Source organism: Nelusetta ayraudi, unplaced genomic scaffold, assembly GCF_046127955.1.
Source record: "Nelusetta ayraudi isolate G7.1 ecotype Tasmania unplaced genomic scaffold, CSIRO-AGI_Nayr_v1 ptg000019l, whole genome shotgun sequence".
In the NCBI taxonomy this organism is placed as follows: Eukaryota; Metazoa; Chordata; class Actinopteri; order Tetraodontiformes; family Monacanthidae; genus Nelusetta; species Nelusetta ayraudi.
Genome location: NW_027466069.1, coordinates 9660297 through 9681643, shown reverse-complemented (window position 1 = coordinate 9681643; position 21347 = coordinate 9660297). Strand labels below are relative to the sequence as shown.

The 21347-nt window shown below is 48.0% G+C and overlaps 2 protein-coding genes across 6 annotated transcripts in view; both read right to left on the bottom strand.

The window, feature by feature from the left end:
* The window catches only part of LOC142888626 (dedicator of cytokinesis protein 3-like), a 55906-nt gene extending 55007 nt beyond the window's left edge, over positions 1-899 (bottom strand). For all 4 annotated transcript variants that reach the window (XM_076027108.1, XM_076027111.1, XM_076027109.1 and 1 more), the window contains exon 1: positions 750-899. In XM_076027108.1, coding sequence (XP_075883223.1) covers positions 750-786 — 37 coding nt within the window. In that variant the 5' untranslated portion in view covers positions 787-899. The remainder of the gene's footprint in view (positions 1-749) is intronic.
* Positions 900-6372: 5473 nt separating this feature from the next.
* Positions 6373-21259, bottom strand: dcaf1 (ddb1 and cul4 associated factor 1). Of its 2 annotated transcripts, none has more exons than XM_076027107.1 (25): positions 20698-21259; positions 19802-19919; positions 19611-19687; positions 19451-19524; positions 19245-19358; positions 18540-18677; positions 17813-18409; positions 17273-17374; positions 17013-17171; positions 16626-16805; positions 16297-16506; positions 15535-15704; positions 15303-15427; positions 14685-14920; positions 12208-13286; positions 11921-12119; positions 11412-11494; positions 10912-10996; positions 10571-10804; positions 9708-9801; positions 9112-9216; positions 8720-8793; positions 8534-8629; positions 8164-8431; positions 6373-7097 (listed from the first exon to the last, which is right to left on the bottom strand). In XM_076027107.1, exons 2-25 carry the CDS (start codon positions 19912-19914, stop codon positions 7042-7044), a joined length of 4668 nt encoding a protein of 1555 aa, XP_075883222.1. In that variant the 5' UTR covers positions 19915-19919; positions 20698-21259; the 3' UTR covers positions 6373-7041. The 2 variants fall into 2 exon arrangements, with proteins under 2 accessions (XP_075883222.1, XP_075883221.1); XM_076027106.1 differs by lacking the exon at positions 20698-21259 and adding an exon at positions 20520-20656.
* Between the last annotated feature and the right edge of the window lie 88 nt (positions 21260-21347).

Genomic DNA, 21347 nt, shown 5'->3' with positions numbered 1-21347 from the left:
ATTGGACACTTTGTGCGGCAGGATTCGAGCCGTGCGCACCCTGCCACAGTGCAGTGCCTGTCGATGATGCAGCAGCAGCAGCAGCAGCATCCATCCACAGGTAGACTCGCTCCCAACCTGCACCTGTTGGAGGGACGTAGTCACGACGCCCCCTCGTGGTTTCGACACGAATCGCGGTCCACCCCCATCTTCCCCTCCCCTCCATCCTTCTCCCTCCTCCGCCTCCTCCTCCTCCTCCTCCTCCTTGCACGCTCACGGGGAAAGAAAAGGCTAAAATGCCACATTGACGCATTTTTTTTCCCTCTTACCCCTGATCCCGGAAAAAAAAAAAAAACACAAAACACAAAACAACAAAAACGCGCAGAGAAAGAATCAGGAGCGGGATTTTGAAGCTGCCCCCCGCGGTTGTTTACAGAGCGCGATGGCAATCTTTAAGGTGGCGATGCTGTGGGTTGTATCATCCCACGCAATTTCCCTGTCAATGCAGTCACCGGCCTTGTGTATCAGCCATTATGTGTATGTTTTTCATCGGGAGTAATGGGCATAACAGGCAACTGGGGGGAGGATGGGAGGAGGGTGAAGGCTGCACAGCCCCCGTGGAACAAAACTGGGTGTTTCTCTCGCATGGATATATATTTTTAAGAATACATATGTGTACAGACATCGCAGCGACGCCGTGATTAAAGTCTCGCTTCTAATGAAAAAAAAACGGGGGGAGGCGATGCGTAAATTGAGAGGAATGAACTCACCAACTCCGATTTTCTCCTCTTCCGTTGGTATCCACATAATTGGTTATTTTCCCTCTGCTGGAGCGAGCCTCATTATGTCGATACGGTGAGATGATGCCGCTGGTTAGAAGCGGAGGGGGTGAGAAAAAACACACGCACGCACACACACACGCGCGCGCGCGCGAACACGCAGGGGGGAGGCGGGGGGTGGGGGGGAGGCGAGCTGGAGGCTACAAGCGATCCTGGCGGCGGCTACATGTCTCCGGCCCCGGACGTCGGGTGTGCGCCAGTAAAAAGGAGACGGGGAAGGCAGCAAAAACCTCAGTATCTGCGCTCTATTATGTCCCGGCGTGTGGCTCCAGTCTGATACTGCGGTCTCCGTGTCCACCTAATGTAACGCGCGCGCGCACGTACGCACGCACGCACGCATTCGAGCAGGAGGATCTTTCTTTAGCGCCGCTCTCCTCTAAAAAAGCTGCTGCTGCTGCTGCTGCTGCTGCTGCTGCTGCTGGAGACCAGATTCTCTCCTCCCTTCCCTCTCCGGAGCGCGTTTATTTAATTCCTCGTTTACCTCCGCCGATTTACAACGTGAATTATTCATCCATCTGTGCGTGCGCGCACGCAGGATTCGAGTCGCGATTGGTTTGGTCTGTCGGCGGCAGGTCGGTGGGGATCTTTTTTTTTTTTTTTTTTTTTTTTCTTTGCTTCAAGTGTGGCGTTGGTTGGCGCAATATAACGCCGAGGTGGGAGGCGCGAGGAGGTGGGGGTGTGTGTGTGTGTGTGTGTGTGCAATATACCATAAGCTGCGCCATCTTCACGGCCGTCACGTGACTCGTTTTTTGTCAACACTGATGTGTCAAGCATTTCGCAAATACGCGCGCCGCCCACCCCCTCCCCCTCCCCCTCCCCCACTCCCCCACTTGGTTCTCGGCTCTCCTGCGTGCATCATACGGGCAGCATCCATCACAGGCGCATCACGTTGATCCCCCCCCTTTTCTCTGCCTTGATGTGGCATTTTGCCTTTTTTTTTTCTTTTTTTTTTTTAATAAATAAATAAATATAATTCTCCCTATAGTGACACCTCGGGAGGTTGAGCCTCCCTCTCCCTTCTCCTCCACAACACACACACACACACACACACACACACACACACTGTGAAAGGGTGAAAGGGGGCACCCCCCCCCCCCAGTTTGAGTCATTCCAAAGAATCACATCCACTACCGGCAGTGCTTTGTCATAGTGCGGTGATGCTCGGAACACAGATGTGAGGTAACTAATTCCCCCCGCGGGCCAATATTGCCCGTTTAGGTGATTGATAGATTCGCCAAAGTGTGGATCCCCATCAGAGCTGCTGCACGCAACCACCGGCTGATTCATTGGAGGGGGAGTTGGGGGAAGCGTAGGGAGTGTGTGTGTGTGTGGGGGGGGGTGCGGGGGGTCCGCTTGAATGATGGGATCTGGGAATTCGGCGTTATTTATCCACCTGTGACGGCAGATTAATCACAACGCCATATTGTGGATTCACAGAAGCGCGGTTGTGACCGGTTATGGTCAACCTTTTTTTTTTGGTCTTGAGCGCGGACGGGCCTCTCCGCCTCGGCGTAACGGCCACTAGCGGAGGAGCTGAGGGCAAGTATGTGGTGGTGTTCTTGTGCAGAATCCAAGGACCCGGCATCTCAGGGTGCTACTTGGAACCCGTGGAACCCTCCCAAAGGCAATGTCCCTGTGCCAGTATAACTTCTCTCAAGCATCTCCACTCCAGTCCTCGCTCGGGTGTTATTAGGGTGAGGATTTACAGGGCTGTGCCACAATTTCTGAGCTGTTCTTTATCGGTTTTCTAGTTCTAATGGGTGTTTGCATAAATACCACACTGCATGGAAGTGTCAAACACCATGGTCCCCAACCCCCATGGGGGCATGGGCCTTATTCGACACTGATGCACCTGATTTATCCCGGCGGATACACCTTCATGCTAACAACACAGAAACACTTTATGGCTAGCTGCTAGGCGCCGCTAAATTCAAAAATTTGTCTCTTTAGCATCAGCTGTCGCGTCGTAGCTGATGCTAAAGAGAGTGTTTGTCGTGTTTGTTTTCTCCCGTCAGACACTGGTGGGGAAACATTTACTTGCACTCAAAAATGTCAAATAAGAAATAGTCACAATTTGTGTAAGATGGCATATTATATGTGACAAAATGTCCTAGACTAGTGCGGGGCCCACATGTTGACTGAGCCCATGAGACACTGGTTAATCATAAAGTGACTCACTGCCGTCGCACCGCGTCCGTGGTTAAGAAGGAAGATGGCAATAAATGCAGACTGAATATTCTAATCACAGCTGAAACGCCTTTAAAGATAAAAAAAAAAAAAAAAAAACTTTGTCGTGTCGCACTTGCCTGCCATGTGCCTTGTTAAAAAATAAAAAAAAAAGAAAGAAAAAAAATCAGATGTATGTTGCATTTGAAAAGCTGTGTCACACAGAATCTAAACTATCGCTCAATTGTTATTCGTTCATCTCTGTGCTCTCAACTGTCTTCTCGCGACAGACAAGGCAATCATGAGCAGGGGGAAATGGTGTTTTGGTGAATATCGAGCGTCCAACGGGTTTGATGTAGTGTGGGTGGGAGGGCAGTGTATTCAGCAGGGTAATTTCTCTCCATCATAGCGACGCTGTGACTGACTCCCATCTGTCTCTTACTTGAAGTGGAACACTGTGGGCGGTATTCCAACCACATACATAAAGCTCGAGGAGTGCAGGGCGGGTTTTATTTTTTTATTTTTTTATTTTTTTGCGACTTCAATGCGCAAATCAAGAGCTTATGGAAGACGTTAAAGCAAAGTAAAGTTGCCGTCATACTTGTTGAGGATGCGCTGAGGCTGCATCCCGACATCGAGGGGAAGGACGGAGGCTAAAACAAATTTCACCGTGCGTTGATTCAGCCGCGGCCACCTGCAGCTGCGATGCGGCAGCAGCTGCAAAGATGAGTCGCGAGTTCAACCGCGAACACCGAACGCCTAATACGGAGCAAGAGCCTGCTGTGTGTTTCGACACTCCCAAAGCCGGCAAGACAATAAGAGGCGGCCGAGGAGGTAATAAGAACAACGTCCCAGCGACCCATCCATCACATCCTCTCCATCTCTCTCTCTCTCTCTCTCTCTCTCGCTCGCGCACGCACACACACACACACACACACACACACACACACACACACACACACACACACACACACACACACACACTCTTATTTCTTTACTCTCCTCAGGAGCATTACATTTCATGCACCTTTGCTCTCCACCTACAAATAAACCCTGCCAGGGCACATGGGCACACACGTGCCTCTGCTTGCGCATAAGCGAGAGAACACACTCACACACACACACACACACACACACACACACACACACACATATGCATGCATGCAGAATTTAAAGGGCCTTTGCTTGATACCTCTTAATGTAGTTGAGGTAACCATTTTAATGTTTTATCATGAACCGCAGTGAAGCCAAACGGAGTGGCATTTTTTTTTTTTGCATCCATGTTACAACCTTGATAATGCCTTCTCATAAATAATGCTACAGAATGTATGCACACACGGGTGCAACAAATGCATATCATTTCTAATACATGAACAGGTCCTACCTCAGCGGCTCCTTTGTGCCTTTTATATGTGCACATTGGTTTGCAGCTCGTCCATTGTCTCGGCATCTCTACTTTCTGCAAGGGGGTGGGGGGGACACAGCCTTGAAACCTGCGCCCCAAAACCAATTTCATCTAATAAATACATTTTGGATTTTGGCCACATAATTGCACTGTAATGCTGATGGAATTTCAGCATTGTTAAACTTTATTGAGGTAGAGTTCCTGGATAGAACGGGCGGGGACACATAGTAAGGTTTAAAAAAAAAAAAAAAGAAAGAAAAAAAAAAGGCGCAGCACTAAAGTGTTTGAAACAATCAGAGGCACATCTAAAAGACTGCAATATTCATCCAACTGGAACAAACTCACAGCTAAACTCCTTTGTTATTCTTTCCATTTCTGTGGTGCCAAGAGCCAGAAGGCAGTTCCAACTCAGTATTTACTCATAGAGTACCCAGAGAAAAAAAAAGGTAGTTGTCTCTGGGATGAGATCAACTGAGGGAGTATTTCAGCAACAAGGGGGGGGGGGGGAGGTTCCCTGAAAAGCTAGTTTGCTATATTGGCTTTCACAAAGTACAGCTCCAGGTTACGTCCATATAATCCCAGACTAGAAGACATCCTCAACGCAAGTTCTTTTATTAAATTAGCCCTGCCATGACAGGGTGAGACAGAGCTTCGTAGAACACTGCTATGCGCTATCACCTTTAGCTTCTGCGCTAAAAATAGAAACTCCAGCACAAGAGGAACTCTGAGGGTGGTAAAGTGTACGGTACTTCAATAATATGAGTCAAAGGTTTTTTTTTAAACAACCTTTATAAATGTATGTATGTGAAACTCACTTTGCAGCACCAAAGCTTCTAACTTAAAAGGACATGGCAACACAGAAGTCAACCCAGGCAACTGTTTGTGGCCTCACGCCTATTGGGAAAAAAAAGATCTCCTAAAACAAATCAGATACAGCTGAAACAAAATGTTTGTATTATCATCATAAATTTAAAATGTATGATTTTTCAGTATGTGTGTGTTGTCTCTTCTGCCTGCAGACCCCCCCCCCCCAGTTTCTGTCTGCTTCATACTTCATTTAACAGCTCGTCATTCACACGTCATTAAAGATGAGCCTGTTGTTGTTTTTTTCCACACTTTATTTATAGGAAAAATACTTTAGATACATACAAGCTGTACATGAACTGCTCCAAGAGAGTCATCGTCAAAACTCTCAGAACAAAAAAAATAAAATAAAAAAAAAACCCAAAAGAAAGTAAAATGCAAACAGAGTTGGAACAAATCAAGAATGTATAAAATGTTTGCACTGCTTTCAAAAAGTGTGCAAGTACAAGGCAATTCGTTTCCCACCACCTCCGGAGTCTGACGCTCCCAGCAAGTCCGTCAAAAGAAAGCCAAGTCTTGAAAATGAGGATGCTTTCCTGAAATTTGCCACCCTTCTCTGAATTGAGGTTTTAGGTTATCAAATCTAAAAAAAAAAAAAAAAAAAGTCAAACGACTAAAATATAGTCGCACATAGTCACTTCTCTTGTTTCCATCCTGCTTTTCAACTTAGAAAACTCTTCCTCTTTTATTGGGAAAAAAAAAAAAAGGGAAAAGAATCTTTCCATGACAGCCTACCTGGATTAACAGTGGAACAGAAAACTGGACACACACACACACACACACACACACACACACACACACACACACACACACACACACACACACACACACACACACACACACGTCTGGCACAAAAGCACGTGTGAAAGGTTGACGGTGTCCACACGAGCTACGGTTTGCTTTGGCGATCCGAGAGCACTCAAGCTGACTTCATTTCGACCCATTCATAATATTAAATCCGAAGGCGATGCTCCCGGTTGGCACTAATGTGTGGGGCGTTTTGGTCACCGCGTAGTCGCGAGAGCGAAACCCGCAGGTGGGCGTGGCGCTTAATGAAGCGTGGGCGTGGCGCTTGTGCATCAAATTAGCTGCCCTAATTCAACACCTCCGTACTTTGCGCTGATTATTTCAGGCGGGCCCGTCGGCACGCGCCCCGGAGCCAGCGCCGGATCCCTCCGCACACAAACGCAGGCGCGCAGCCCCTTGCGTTGCGTTGGTAAGCCTCTTTTCCCCGGCGCCGCTAATCTGTGACCAAACAGAGGCTTATAAAATGAATCAACGTCAAATAAAGAGGCCTTTTAAAGAGCAGTGAATGCGATAAAATAGAAATCCTGCCACCGCCCGTCGAGAGTCCCGCGCGTTCCCCTCGTCACCCAGCGCCGCTTGGTTTGGAAAACTAAATCAAATACAATCATGTTTCGCCCACGTGAGCGTCAGTCTGTGTGCAAGGTGTCGCCCCCAAACCCTCCCTCACACCCCCCACCTCAAACCACCGCCGCCTCTCTATCGATTGTCCCTGCACAGTCAGGTTCACCTCAGAGTCTTCATTCTGTGACGCCTCCTGTGTCACGACTGGCAGTGCTCCACGATCCCCCCCCCTCATCCCTCCCCCCCCAGGCTGATCCTCCGACATCACGCCACTCCCCCCGCTCCTCTTCCTCCTCCTCCTCCTCTTCCTCTCACTCTCTCGGCCCTCTGCTCCGCAGTTTGTACGTCTCAACGAGGCGAAAGGGTCCCGCCACGTCGTCCGGTCGGTCGGGTCGGTCGGCTCCAGGCGCCGGCAGCCCCTCACTCGTTCAGGGACAAAATGATGTCATCCTCAAGGTCAGAGTTGTCCGAGCTGTCTGTGTGTGTGTATTGTGTGTGTGAGACAGACAAAAGCAGATTTAGGAAAGTGACAGAGACGGGATGCTGTTAAAGCAGCAGGGCCAACGGTGGACCCAAAACACATCCATTTATTCCGTTGTTAGCTGGAACTCTTTGCAACGTCACAAATAAAGTGAAATGACACTCTTCTACTTTCTTGGATGAAGGATGCAATGGGTGCAAGCTAGCGGAAGAACCTTCACATCAGTCATTTAGCATTTAGCTCGACCGCACAATTAAAAGTGTGCCACACAATTACATTATGGTTAACAATAAAAAAATTTATTTTTTTTGTTTTGTTTTGTTAACAATAAATAAATGCAACTGGGATTTAAATAAACTACCGTTCAAAAGTTTGAGGGTCACCGCATTGAACTCCATGAACTCAACTCGTATTGTGAAATAATGCTCTTGAATGCTCTGCGATCATTATGAGCGCACAAAAATCAGTCATGATGTGCTTAACAAGCGCAGGAACATTTTAGCGTTGAATGAAAACCGTTCCCAATGTCGACTCGAAAGTGATTGATAGAATGTGAGTGCGCAAAATTCTTTGCGAACACTGGAAAATGAGGCTGTTTTAAAGAGGCTGAAATATAAACCAAGATGCTCTGCTTACTCTATTACGCTTCTGCAACTTCAGCAGTGATGGCTGCATATCACGCACTTGATATTCATTCTCTAAAATCACATTCTATTAAACAATAAAGGCAAAAACTGTCAAAGCCATCCCAGCACAACCTGACTGATTTCCATGCACTGACAATGCTCCTGTAGATTATATCACAGAGCTGCTTATAATAGAGTTCAATGCAGAAATGAGTGAGTGGCCCCAAACATTTGATCCGCAGTGTAAATGTGCACATGTGACCTTTGTACTTAGCCACAACCATCTGCTGCTGCCGTGTGCACGCGAGCAGCTGCGGTGCAGGTGTGACAGGCAGATTGCTTGTGTTTGGTCGACACACTTATATATTATCACTCATGTTTCCTTCTGCAAATCCACGCTGTTCCCCCGCAGGCAGCGCACAAACAGCCACCAACCGTTCTCGGCGTCCAGATCCACGTCGTCGTTGTCCGAGTCGTCGTCGTCGTTGTCCTCCTCGTCGTCGTCGTCCCCGCCGTCGTCCTCCAGGAGGCGCGCCACCTCCTCGTCGGAGGGGGAGAACTCCTCGTTCCCGTCGTCCTCCTCCTCCTCGTCCTCGTCGCCCTCGCCGTTCTCGTTCTCCAGCTCTGCGATGAGCGGGTCCGTGTCCACGTCGTCGTCCGAGTCATCCTCCTCGTCGTCGTCCTCCTCCTGATCGTCGTCCTCCTGCCGTGGAAAAGAAAAGAAAAGAGGGAAGTAAGTTGCGAGGGAGTCTTAACGTGAAAGAACGGCATCACTGAACATCACTGAAAGTGCCGGATTAAGGACCTGATCCTCTTCGTCCTCCTCCTCTTCCTCTGCGAGTCTCTGCCGACCAACTTCGTACAGTCGGCACACGGTGTCGGTGTTGACGGAGTCTTGGTTCTGCAGGGAGAAGGGAAAATATATATATATATATAAAAATAAATTAAATTAAAAATCCAAATTTAGGGCTGCGTTCTGACGAGGCTGTACCTCAATCACAGCCAGGTAGCAGTCTTTGGTGTCAGTACAAAGGTCAAATATGTTCCTCTTTACATCGATGGTGGCTGCACGGAAGGGGAAGACAAACAAATCATCAAAACAAAGCAAAACAAGAGGCAGATAGAAGCCAAGCTCCAACCCCCAATTTGCACCAAAAGCGTCTGTGGCGCGTTCGTGGCTCCACGGCAGGCCGCGGCGGCTGTTCAAGTCAGTGTGCAAGTTCGCAACTTTAAATACACACAAAACAACCTGGGTTGTCGGGCGATCTTGCAATCCTTGCGTGAACCCATACAGGGCTGTTTTTTGCGCGACTTCACAAACGCACCACCGTGGCTTTTGGTGTAAATTGGGAGGTTGGCGCTGGAACAGAGCTGACGTCTCACCTATTGGCTTGTAGTCTGTGGCGTTGAAGGTGCGGAAGGAGGAGCCAAAGGGACTTTTCATCTGCATCTCCATCATGTCGTCTTCGTCGTCGGCCTGCAGCATGGCTGCAAACACACACACATTATTATTATGATTATTATTGTTATTACGACAAGAAGAGGAAGATGTTTTGTTGCTATATACAAATATTTGCTTGCCACACACACACACACACACACACACACACACACACACACACACACACACACACACACACACACACACACACACACACACACACACACACACACACACCGAGAGCATCAATGAAAGTCAGCGGCTCCTCGGTCAGAGTGGTGCCGGCGTGCCCGGGTTCTGCGGGCCAGCTGGTTCTCTCCGTCGCTGGCCCGACGCCAAGGCCTCTCTGGCCATATGGCCCCGGCCGACTGTGGCTCTGTCACAACTCGCACACCTCCACGGCCTCCGTTCACACCTCTCCTCAAACGTACACATGGCTCACTCGGCCTCGCTTGGCGGCAGCCCTTTCGTTCACCTTTCGCACGCACGCACGCACGCTCGCACGCACGGCCAGTATCGACCAGCCAAGCCTCCGTACCTCCGTAGATGACGGTGCCGCTGTTGTTGAAGACGATCCTGCACTGGTCCAGGGCGGGGACGGTGTGGAGGAGGTGGAAGGTCCGCAGATCCCACTGAAAACTCCAACTAAGGACCGTTTCACTCTCTCTCTCTCTCTCATTTGTATCAGCTAAATCTGCTGTGAATTTAATTACGCAGTAATTAAGACCATCCCCAGGGTAGTAAAAATCAATTTTCGGCGTAATAAATATTTAATGTTTGGCAGTGAAATAAAAACTCAATAGCCGTCCCATTAGCGGAGCGACTGCGAGCTTAAACGCTGGTGCGAGTGAGCGCCGCAGCGCTGGCCAGATTTATGAAAAGCTCTCTTACATATATCATAACTCAACCGGCCGCATTAATGAAGCACTCTGGCTGCAGCGATGCAAACACTTTTCAGCCGTGAGTGTTCTCGGCGAACGTGCCCTCGTATGACCAAATTATCTTTCCTCTTCTAATGGCTGCGAAATGCATATGTAAGTGTTTTTCTCAAGCATCAATTGTGTTGAAAAGTGCTCGTAAAGCTGCCGTGCGCAGTGAAGGTTCGGCTTAATTTAAACCGCTGGAGTCTGAGGGTTGATGAGAACGTTGGCCAAAACAGGTTGGTGCGGATTAAAGTGCAGCAACAACTGCTGGATTTTAGGTATTCATCGATCCCACTTGTGTTGTTGTTGTGTGTTCTTGCTGCTATCTTTCATAACAGACTGCACCTGCATCTATGCCCATCTGACGTGTAATAACACAAGATGGTATCGTTTCTTTTACAAATTACCAGCTTAGCTGTAAGTCTGTTGGGATCTAACTAATAAAAAAAAAAAAGGCTACATTGACACTGAAGGATACAATTTCCGTGTTTACGATGACCTCCAGGCCGTTGGGATGGAACACGCCGCTGATGTTCATGTTGAACTTGTCAAACTTGTGGATGGCCTGAGCCGTGCGCACGTCCCACAGCACGCCGTCGTTGAGCACCAGGTCGTCCGTGGGGTTGAAGGTGGCGCAGTTCCTCTTGTAGTTGTTGGCCAGGTCCGGGTTGTTCAGCGTCAGCGTCACCTGACCCGTCTGGATGTCATAGATCTGCGAGGCAGGAGGACGTCAGCGTTCAAACCGGACGTTTCTCACTTGTTCAGACCAGATTGACCCGGTGGATTAAAAAAAATAAATGATAAAACAAAAGTCCATACTCGCGCTATATGCTCTTTCGTCCCGATGACTCGGTCTTGAGAGAGCTTACTGAACTCCACGTAGTGGTCACCCAGGAAAGTATGCCTGAGACAAAAAACAGCAGCATATTTAACATTTAATCAAAAACATGGGACCCGTTTGAAGAAAGAAGGAGGAATTTAAAACTTCGAATGGCTTCAAGACGTGTAGCTGTGCGGATGAGCGAAGCTGCCGTGTACCGACTGCAACCCTCGGGCTCTTAGCGTTCATAATTAAACAGCGTGTCTCCTCCTTTCAGCCAGTTCCTCTTTTGACAGTGTAAAGTTGCTTCATCAGAGGGCAAAACAGATCACAAAACTAGAGGCAGTTGGGTCGCGCAGATGCTTAATTGAACTATTAATCGATAGTCTGCGGTGGTTCAAAACGCCGCTCGGCAATTTCTAAATTTCTCTTTTGGAATTTTCTGAAAGAAGCCTGCCTGTGAAAATACAGTCTGGTCTCCAGTGTAAACAGCCCTTACTTAGTGATGAACACTGATTCCATGCCCCACAGCGCTGACAGAGGGAAACTCCATGAGGCTGACGTAAGCAGCAGAGTACCATCCTGAAACACACGGGAAAAATGGTTGAGTTTGTCTTGCAGAAGTGTTTTGATTCTTAAGAACAACTAACCCAAGACAGGAATTCAAGGAAATTGATTTTTAAATGGACAAACTTACAATCACACATATTTTCATGGCCCAACATCTCTTCTTCCAGCTTATTACTGAGCTTATTGCTTGTTACTTGGGGATAATTGTCTTTGTGAAATGCTTGAATAATGTATGTATCATTCGTATATTCATGCATTTATGTGTGAACGTTCATATATGTTGAGATATGACAGGAAGAACAGTCGCTGCTAAGGCTCCATAATAATGGGATCCATAATAAACTATATACTATATCATCTAGTCCTGCATTTGCTGCATATGTAACATTGACAAAGGCCGATCTAGATTTGGAGAGCTGCGCGACTCCTCCCACTGACCCGTGAGGGCTCCAGGTGAGTGATGGCCGACGTGTGGCAGTTGTAGCTGGCCTCCTCCTGGCCCGTGAACACGTTGTAGAGCTTGAGCTGCCCCGTGCACGTCCCCAGCATCAGGAAGCGCTCGCGGGCGGAGAAGGCGCAGCACATGAAGCCGCTCTCATCCTCGTCCGCCTCCCGGAACACGGAGATGGGCCGGAACCTGGAGCGCGGACGGAGAGAGAAATGTGAAAGTGACTCTCGGGAGGCGGGAGCGGCGTTCGTCGCGGACCCAGACCATTCTGACAAACCTGCTGAAGATGAGATGCCTGTCGAAGCAGCCTCCGTCCACGCCGCCGTACTTGGGGTAGATGACCCTGCGAGTGTTCCGGGACGTGAAGTTGATGGGCGCCTGGCGCCTCTGCTTGGGCTCCGGGCACTGGTGGGGGGTGAAGAGGGAGAAGGGCGGGCACGTGGCCACGGGGTTCTTGCAGCGCGAGTGCTGCTCCCGCAGGTACTCGGTGATGATGCTGTCCAGCGCCGGCGGCGACGGCAGGTGCCTGTCGAACTGCTTCTTCATGGCCGGGCTCTGGCTGAAGGCGCCGTGGTCAGACTTCTGCCGCAGCACGCGGGGCTTCTTGCAGCTGGGGCCGCCGCAGCCCGCCTGCCGGTCCCGGGAGAAGACGATGCGGCCGATGTGGCCGCAGCTCGCCGCCGCCACCGCCGGCGAGGCGAACGCCGAGGAGGAGGAGGACGACGACGTGGAGGGCTGCGACGTGGAGGGCCGCGCCGGCGGGTTGCCGGAGCCCGGGGAGGAGGCGTGCGACGGGTGGCTGACCAGTCTGGAGCTCACCCCGTTGGCCAGCCGAGGGGTGCGCGGCAGGGCGGTGGAGGGCGGGGCGGGCAGGGGGGGCGCTACGGATGGGAACGTCGAGGGGGAGTGCGAGGAGTGAGACAGGCACGCCATGGGCAGCTCCGCCTCCTTGGTGAGGGCGGTGGCCGTGTCCTGGAGGCCCTTGGCCACCAGGTGGTTCCTGATGAGCAGCAGAAGCTCCTTCTCCGGGAAGGTGATCTTGGACTGGGCCACCACGCTGGCCCTCTGCAGCCACGCCAGGGACACGTCGGTGCCGATCAGCAGCGGCTTGCCGGAGATCCTCTCGATCAGCTCGGCGGCAAACTTGCAGAATTTGACGTGCTCGCTGCGCTTGTCCTGCAGCACGGGCTCCTTCATGAGCTGCTGGATGTGGCCGCTGCTGAACAGGGGCAGCTTGCTGATGATCTGGCGGACAGTGCTGGAGCGGGACAGGCCCACCAGGGCCTTGCAGGCCAGGGCTCGGATCTGGTCCGCGTCCGTGATGGGCATCTTCACCGTCAGCAGGGACAGCAGCACCTACGAGGGGGGGAAAAAGGTGCGGAACTTATAGGTTAAATGTGTAATGTTTGTAGATTTTGGAGAAGAAACAGAGACATCAAGTGGTTGCATTTTCGATTGCAGCGTCTTTCACTCTCTCTCCCCCTCCTGAGCTTGCCGGTGAGCTACGGTGGCCTGTACACCCAAACTTGGATACCTCATGCACCTTCTTCCTCGTAGATTTATTTAGGACACGAGCAGTCACGCTAATTACAAAACTCGCTGTCAAGCAGCTGGATTGTCCACACCGGGCTTCCTTAAAAATATGGTGGCGCCAGATGGCAGCTAACTGGGAGCAGGACGCTTGTTATATGTATATTCTGACATATATAAGATAACCGTTCTAAAGGTAGGAAAACCACATTACTTTTATTGTAATTCAATTACACACTTTGATTAATGTATTCCTGGGCAGTATAATAAGTTTTTATCAATATAAAAATTCAAACCAAATATTACACTCTGGACCTTTAAGAGAGAAACGCTGAGTTCTTGGAAACCAGGACGTATTTGGAATGTTTTGCCTTTGACTTGGAGACGCTGCATCTGAGTAAACTGAGCAGGCAGCAGCTTTAAGAGTGAAGTAAAGTCAAACAAAAGTCTAGATTTTTTAGAGAGGATGTGGCTGTTCCTGCCGCTCTGACAGAGAAATTAAGGACAAAGGTTAGAGTCACCCTCGGGGGAAGAACTGGAGCTCAGGCATAAATGGTCCATTAAATTTAGAAAACTAAAGCCGGACTCTAAATTTACATCTTCCACACAAGGAGTATTTTTAAATCTTACATAATTTCAGTTATGACGGACGATAATGTTTTCGGAAACCGCACTTGGTCTTACACATCGTCAGCAGTAAGATTCTGCTTGGCGTACGCAATAGGTCAGGTCAGATAAAGTAGCAGCAGTGGAAAGGAAAGTGGCGTGAGAGGCTCTGAACCACTGCAGCGTTCAGCTTAACATCCTTCCAAAATTTTAGTTTAGTTCACAGAGCGTCAACTTCCAGCCGCTGTATCCGGGCGGAAGGTTTGCTGGCCAACACAGTCAAAGCAGAAGCCTCATCACGATGCAGTTTGACCGAGAACTCTGCTGCGTTCAGAGTGAGCGAGCGTGGGATGTGGGATGTGTGTGTGTGGGTTGCGCGCGGGGGTGTTTACTGGTGGATCTTAGCTGCATTGAAAATTTCTATTATTCCTCAGTGGCTGAGTGAATTAAAAAAACAAAACAAAAAAACACTGCCTGGCTGCATAAATGCACAAGTTAATTCCTCATCACTGCAAAGATTTCTCCGCTGTCTTCTGTTAGTTTGTGTTTTTCCTTTATCTCCCCCTTTTTTGGCTACCTTTTACTCTTTATGGCTGACGGGAGTCATTTCAACTCTACCTTGATGCCGTTGTTGGACTGCACCACGTTCCACATTTTGGTGAGCACATTCTCGCTGGCTTTGGTCTGCTGAGGCAGGCGCCGGCGGGGGGTGCCGGCGATGAACTTGCCAATGCTGGATATGCGTTTGTCGGGCGCGCACACGCAGTTGATGATGACCTGCAGAGCGGACTTCTGAATCTCGGCATCGTTTACAAACACCTCTCCCTCGGCCACCGTTAGGACGATGCTCATCCCTAAGCGGAAAACAGAAAGGAAAGAAAACAAGCACAAAAAAAAAAAAAAAAAAAATATTGAATGATGAAAATCCTTGTATCTGGAATTGTGCCAGCTCTTAGCAGGAGTGGGCACAGAATGCAGAGTTGCTGAATGGGGAGTAAGTTTGATGTCTATTGTTCTACAGAACAATCTACAAAAACACTCCACAAGCAACAGATACGAGTGATTCACACAAATGGCTGTTTTTGGTCTTTTGGGCATGAAATAAACACTTTTATAGCATTTTTACATCAAATTAAATGTTTCCATTCAAACGTGTTCTTCAAATTGTAATCATGCACAATGACATCTGACTGTAACATTCGTCAGCTGCGTGTTTTCAGCGGCGATGTGACCTACCGACAGTGGAAACAGACGATCCTCCCTCATCAAACACAGCCACCGCCTCGGACAACAGCAGCTGGGTTTTGGGGACAACTGTGAGGATGCTCAGGATGTCAAGGGCATAACGCACCGTGTCACTCCTGCGGGCAGAGAGAAATAATCACATGACGAGTTGTCCGCCAACTTGGAAGGGGAGCGGAGAGGGGCGACACGGGTGTCAAAACGAGGATTAGCGTCCGGTTCCTACCTGCCGTAGTACGTCCGCCAGTCGCAGGCGATGGAAATGAGCTGCAGGAGCAGCTGCACGCAGGACAGCTTGTGAAAGACCTCCGCCGGTTCCCAGTACAGCCGAGGTGGACCGTACTCGATCAGGAACTCCATCATCTCCACCACCTGCTCGCGGCTGTAGCTGACCGCCTGGCCAAGGCGAGCGGAAGACAAAGAGTTCATGACATCACGACGGGAATGCAAACCCACTAGCACGAGGGATGTTAACAATTAATCGATTATCGATTGTCGATTAAGAATTTAATCGATTAAATTAAATTAGTCACAATTAATTGAACACTCTTTACACGGGTAGTTAATATCATTAAAACAGTGTAGTGACAGAGACCAATTCACCTGTAGATACTGTGATGGTCATAATATACCTTAAACAACTTTAAAAAGTTGAAATGTTACCCATTAGAATTCAACTTAAAGTCAGAGGATACATGTTTGGGGTGTTTTTACTGTTCTCTGATGTGAAAATAGGTCACATTGGACCCTCGACATTATTCAAGGGTTAAATAATGTTTTCCTTACACATTTTTCATTGTGAAATTTAAATTCTCAGGAAAAAACATTGCAGCTTATCAATTAATCTTTAATCGATCGATAAGGTCAATCAATGATTAATGAATTAATCGATCATTTTCATCCCTCAAACCCACTGAGCAAAATCACATGAAAAACCCCATTGAAATGTGTGAACTTCAAGAGCACGTGTCCTTTGTCCTCAGCGTACCTTGTAGTAAGGCTGGGAGTGGATTGGGGCGCCCCCCTCTGTGCGCTGCAGAGACTGCTTCACCTGCTCCACCTTGATGGCCAGATGGGCTTCAAAGTACCGGCGCAGCGCCATGCAGGTGTGCTTGGCCGTCTGCCGGCTGGAGAAAATCTCGTCATCACTCAGCAGCGCCCCCTGGTCCTCGGGGTTCAGGATTTCAAGTGTGCTGATCTAGAAGCAGTTACGGCGCAAAAAAAGGAAAGAGAATCCGTCACGCTGCTCCTGTTGGAGAGATTCCGACGTCGTTCGGCGAAGGTCTGGAGGTCGAGTGTCTTGGAGGTTTGTCCTACCAGGTTGACGAGGCGTCGCAGGCCATCCTGCTTGTCGAACAGCTCCAAGACGGCACGAAAGGAAAAGGAGATGGAGAAGAACATGGTGGCGTGGCAGCAGCCAGAGGCGTGCGAGCATTCCAGCAGCCACAGCGTGTATCCGACCACGTCTGACAGGATCGTGTGGGGCAACATGCACACCTGGAGGGGAGGACACACCGGCGGTGACCACACAAGTGTATTTCAGCTAAAGCAACAAGAATTTGTTAAAATTGTAAAATGAATAAAAAAATTTCCCCCAAACAAGAATTAAAAAAAAAACCCAACACATTCTTCAACAATGCTTAAGTCAAACTGGAATCGTTATTTTGTTGTACACAATATGTGCAAGTTGTGCCCGTTTTGTACCCTTTCCATGGCGTCCTGGTTATATGCAAGGTAGTAGAGGCACAGTGACACTCCGGTGGCAGCCATGGACGGCCTGGGGATTTCCAGCAGCTTCTGAACTCCTCCGTGAGCCACAAACTCTGCAGCAAACTTCTTATGCAGCAGCAGAGATGCCAGGTACTGATGAGAGTCGTGGGGGGGGAGATTTAAGAGCAAGGTTACGCCAAAAACCTGTGACCTTCAAGGGATTGGCGGTCAACAAGAGGAGGCATGCGGTTCACCTTGAGAGCCTCAAAGGTAAGCTGCACGTCATTGGTCTGCTTCAGATCCATATAGTGCATGAGCAGCTCACGGGCTCCCATCTGCATGAACACTGCCAGCAGCTGCAGGCGAAAAGAGGTGGAATGGGAATTGAGAGCACATCATTTTATGTAAATTCACTTTACCATGGAAACCGGGAAAGAAATAAATGCCTGTGGGTCCCTTGGAAAACCATTTTATGACGGCAATAATTTCATTAACTAAAACTAAGGAAGACTGACATCTACTGGAGACTTTAGGACAAGACAAGGGAAATGCACAAGCTGCCTAACGTTATTTTCTTTGGCAAAAGAGATCAGCAAAGAGCCGCCCCTTCTTACTTCTGATCGGCCACTACGTCTTGCCTCTGATCCTAACCTCAACCATAAGCATAACCTTAACCCGAACCTTCACCCCTCAACCAATCAGAAGCAAGCAGGTCAGGGCCTTTGCTGATCTCTGTTGAAGGAGAACAGCCGCCTCAAGTAAGTAAGACAACAGAGTGTGGACTAGTGACGAACCTCCTGATACTCTCCCAGAGGCGTGAGATACTGCAGGATGAGCCTCTGCTCAATCTCTGGGGTCAAAGGGTACAGATGGTAGTTGTTGCCAATCACCCAGGGGCTCATCTCAGACCAGCTGCTGTTGGACAACTCGCTGATGTTCCTCTCTAGCTCTGGCAGGGAGAAGTTCAGTTTGTGTTTGTAGGTCCTGCCGCCGTCTTTCTCCGCCTTCCTTCTAAGGTAGCCGCTGCTGTCCGACACACTCGGGTGCGACAGTGAACTTGGGGCAGACATTGGCTTCATCATGGTTTTCACAGCGGAGCTGGCACGACTGCTGGTCCTGTGAGGGGAGTTGAGGTGGAACGAGACCTCGTTTTCAGGCTCGATGGACGCGAGCGCCATTTCTCGGCCCTCCCCTTGTTCAGACACTTCCCTGTCCCCTCCGTTTTTGGCCGGCGTGAAGGCTCCTTCCTCAAAGTCTCCATCAACAGCTTCCTCATCCAAAGGTAGCAAAGGCTCAATCAAATTCTTCCTGGGACTGGGTCGCTTTATTTCCCTTTTGTTCTCGGCGTCCTTATCCTGAAGCTCCCGCAAACGATGTAGCATCAAAGGCACCTGTCATTGGAAAATATGAAAACATTCACAACATTGCTGAAAACTCCAGTGCTACTTTGTGTAGTAGTCTCGTAATATTTGCATGAGAGTAAAAGCCAGCACTGAGACATAGCCGATGTCCCCCACTGACCAGAACAGAGTTCTCCTCTCTGTAGTTGGCTGCAATGTCTTGGTTCTCCATAGCACCAGCCAACAAGCCAGTGGCATAAATTCGAAGAGGCTGCTCAGCCTCTTGCGCCCACTTGAAAAGCTTCTCAACAATTCCCTCCTGTGAAACACAAACACATAAACCGTGATGACTTGGGTAAAAGCAAGAATTACAATATGTTACAGCTATAAACACTAAAGTGTAAATGCATTTGTGGGCAATATGCTCCTTTTTTATTTAGAAATTAGGTCTGACAGCTTGTATTTCAAATTCCCACACACAAATCGACAGAAGTGCAACACTGCAGCGTTTTTATTTAATCAATTATTTTATTTTATTTTATTTTCTGTTGTCATTCACTGCACCTGTGTTGTAATTTTTGAAGCCCCTTTGCTTTGGGCCAAATATGGGGTTCCCAAATGCAGCTCTGAACAAACAAGTGTTAGAGTGTTGCCTTTTCATTGTGACAGTATTGCAGACTTGAGGCCAAAGTGCAAGAAACTCACAAGCTGGACTGTGACTCACCAAACACAGAATTTAAAGCCAAACACTGATGTTATCTCTTTGTGATTGATTTCTCTGGGGTTTTGCTCCAGTATTTTTTCACAGCGATGACTTAGTGTGAATTTGCCTTCTGCCAGACAGAAGGCAAATTTCTTTTTGTTGGTTTAATGTGTGACGGCTGACCTTTTCCTGGAAGACCACGGCAGTCTCTAACCCAGGCATGATGTTGTGAAGCAGGCGACATGCAGCCGCATTCAGGGAGAATTCTCTGCTGGTCATCACATAGATATTCACCAACTACAAGCAGACAGAAAAAAACAACAACATTGGATCATATTCATTTCAAAAACTGATCATCTTGAATGTCTCTGAAGTTCATTTATCCATACCGTGTTCATAAAGTCATCATTCTTGAAAAGGATCTTGAGTAGGTGGCCTAATACGCATTCTGGATCAGCTCTCCCTAGTGGCCACAAGATGCCCAATGTTACAAAAATGCAGACATCTCTATGTACCTTGTGGCCTGATTACTCATATTTATTTCCATACCAGGATGTCGATCATCAAACGGGTCTGGATCAGCTTTGTGGTACTCCTCAGTCTCCTTTTCAACAAGCTCTGAGATCCTGAGGGTGAAAGAAAACGTTTAGGTGATTCACCACAAGCATAGCTTGAGTAAGATATTCTTTTCAGTAAAATATTAGAGTGAGATTAGATGAAGAAGCAGCAGAAACACTGACTTCGTGAGGATGTTGTCCAGCTCCTGTGCGTTCCCCAGTCGCTCCCTCTCCCACTGTTCCAGAAGAGCAGTCAGCTCTGCCTTGGAGTCCACACTGGCAGATGCAGACGCCATAGCGCCTATATGGATGCCACACAATATATATATATATATATTTTTTTTTTTTTTTTTAATGCAGCCGTCATCAAATAAATTATCAAATAAATTCCCCTGATAACGTTTCAGTTTCTCTATTTATTTATTTTAAATGGCCGTAGCAGAAAACTGATGACAACTTATAGTATATATTGAATACAGACGCACGAGTGTAGTGAAATCAGAAACGGTATTCAGGTTTTGCTATGGCAGACTGCATAAATACAGTTGAAGGAGATGCGCTCTGTTACGTCACGACTGTCGGACGACGATGTGCAGGTGCAGCAGCACTACAGGGACCACAACTGTCAAACGGGCTAAGAGCTATTCCATTCCGTTCAGGACACTAGACAAAGTTATATCCCGTATCCTAGTGTTCTCAGTGCGGTCACCTAAAACCAATTCCACCAACCCAAACAGTTGGCGTGCTTTCTGTGTCCTGTCACTAAAACAAAAATACTTGTGTCAGAGCGAGAGACGGCGGAAACTTGACATGCTGCCTGTTGCGGTGTTTGGCTAACGTTAGCTCAACGTGGAGATGCTATAAAATAAAGCGCTAATTAGCTCACTGACGACACCCTTACGTTTGGTTTTAAACCCAAGTTGCCAATTCAAGACTAGGATATTGCGACACTCGTTAATCATACTGAAACAAGGAATGGCCGTCTATGCGTGTAACGCTAACCAGACCCCGCACTCGTGTTACTGGTGGTGACACCATTCCAGGCAAACCTCACTGCTTAGCAAACATGCTAACTTTACCTCGTTTCCTCGCTCACTTCTTTCCACCAAGGCTTGTACTGTGAGCACAGTCCGTCGATATCAGTAAGACCTCGATGACCTCCGTGCGGATATCCAGGCTCCGGCCACACGTCTACGCACAAAGCTTTATTTGCTTTATTGCAGCTTTGTGTTCACGGTTTATTATCATTATGGCGAACACGTTCTGTACGTCATCAATAGGCGACGGGCCACTTTTAATGACGAAGCGTTCAACAGCAAAACATTGCGAAATACAACGCTTTAATATCATTCATTTCAACTAAATCTTGCAAACATTTATTGGTGAAAATTTAATTATGCAAACATTTATGGTGGTATAAAAAAATTCAAGACAATAGTCAGGTAACAATGATTATATAAAAGCAATTATTGAAAATGGTGTCCTGTGATAATATGAATTGGATTACTTTGATCATTGATAAAAGAAAATCGATGCAATGTTTATAGCGTAAACATGGTAACTGATTATTAAATGTAGACCAGAACATAAGTTCATTCAGAGTCTTTATTGCTGAATTTTCATTTAAAAAAAAAACAATTAAAAAAATCACATATACATATATATATATATATATATATATATATATATATATATATATATATATATATATATATATATATATATATAT

Coding starts and splice junctions, on each gene's coding strand:
- dcaf1 (XM_076027106.1), bottom strand. CDS start 20,580: ATGATTAACGAGTGTCGCAATATCCTAGTCTTGAATTGGCAACTTGGG. Junction 15,705..16,296: donor ACTCCCAGCCTTACTACAAG/GTACGCTGAGGA, acceptor CGCCTTGGCCAG/GCGGTCAGCTACAGCCGCGA. Junction 8,432..8,533: donor AGGAGGACGAAGAGGATCAG/GTCCTTAATCCG, acceptor TTTCCACGGCAG/GAGGACGACGATCAGGAGGA.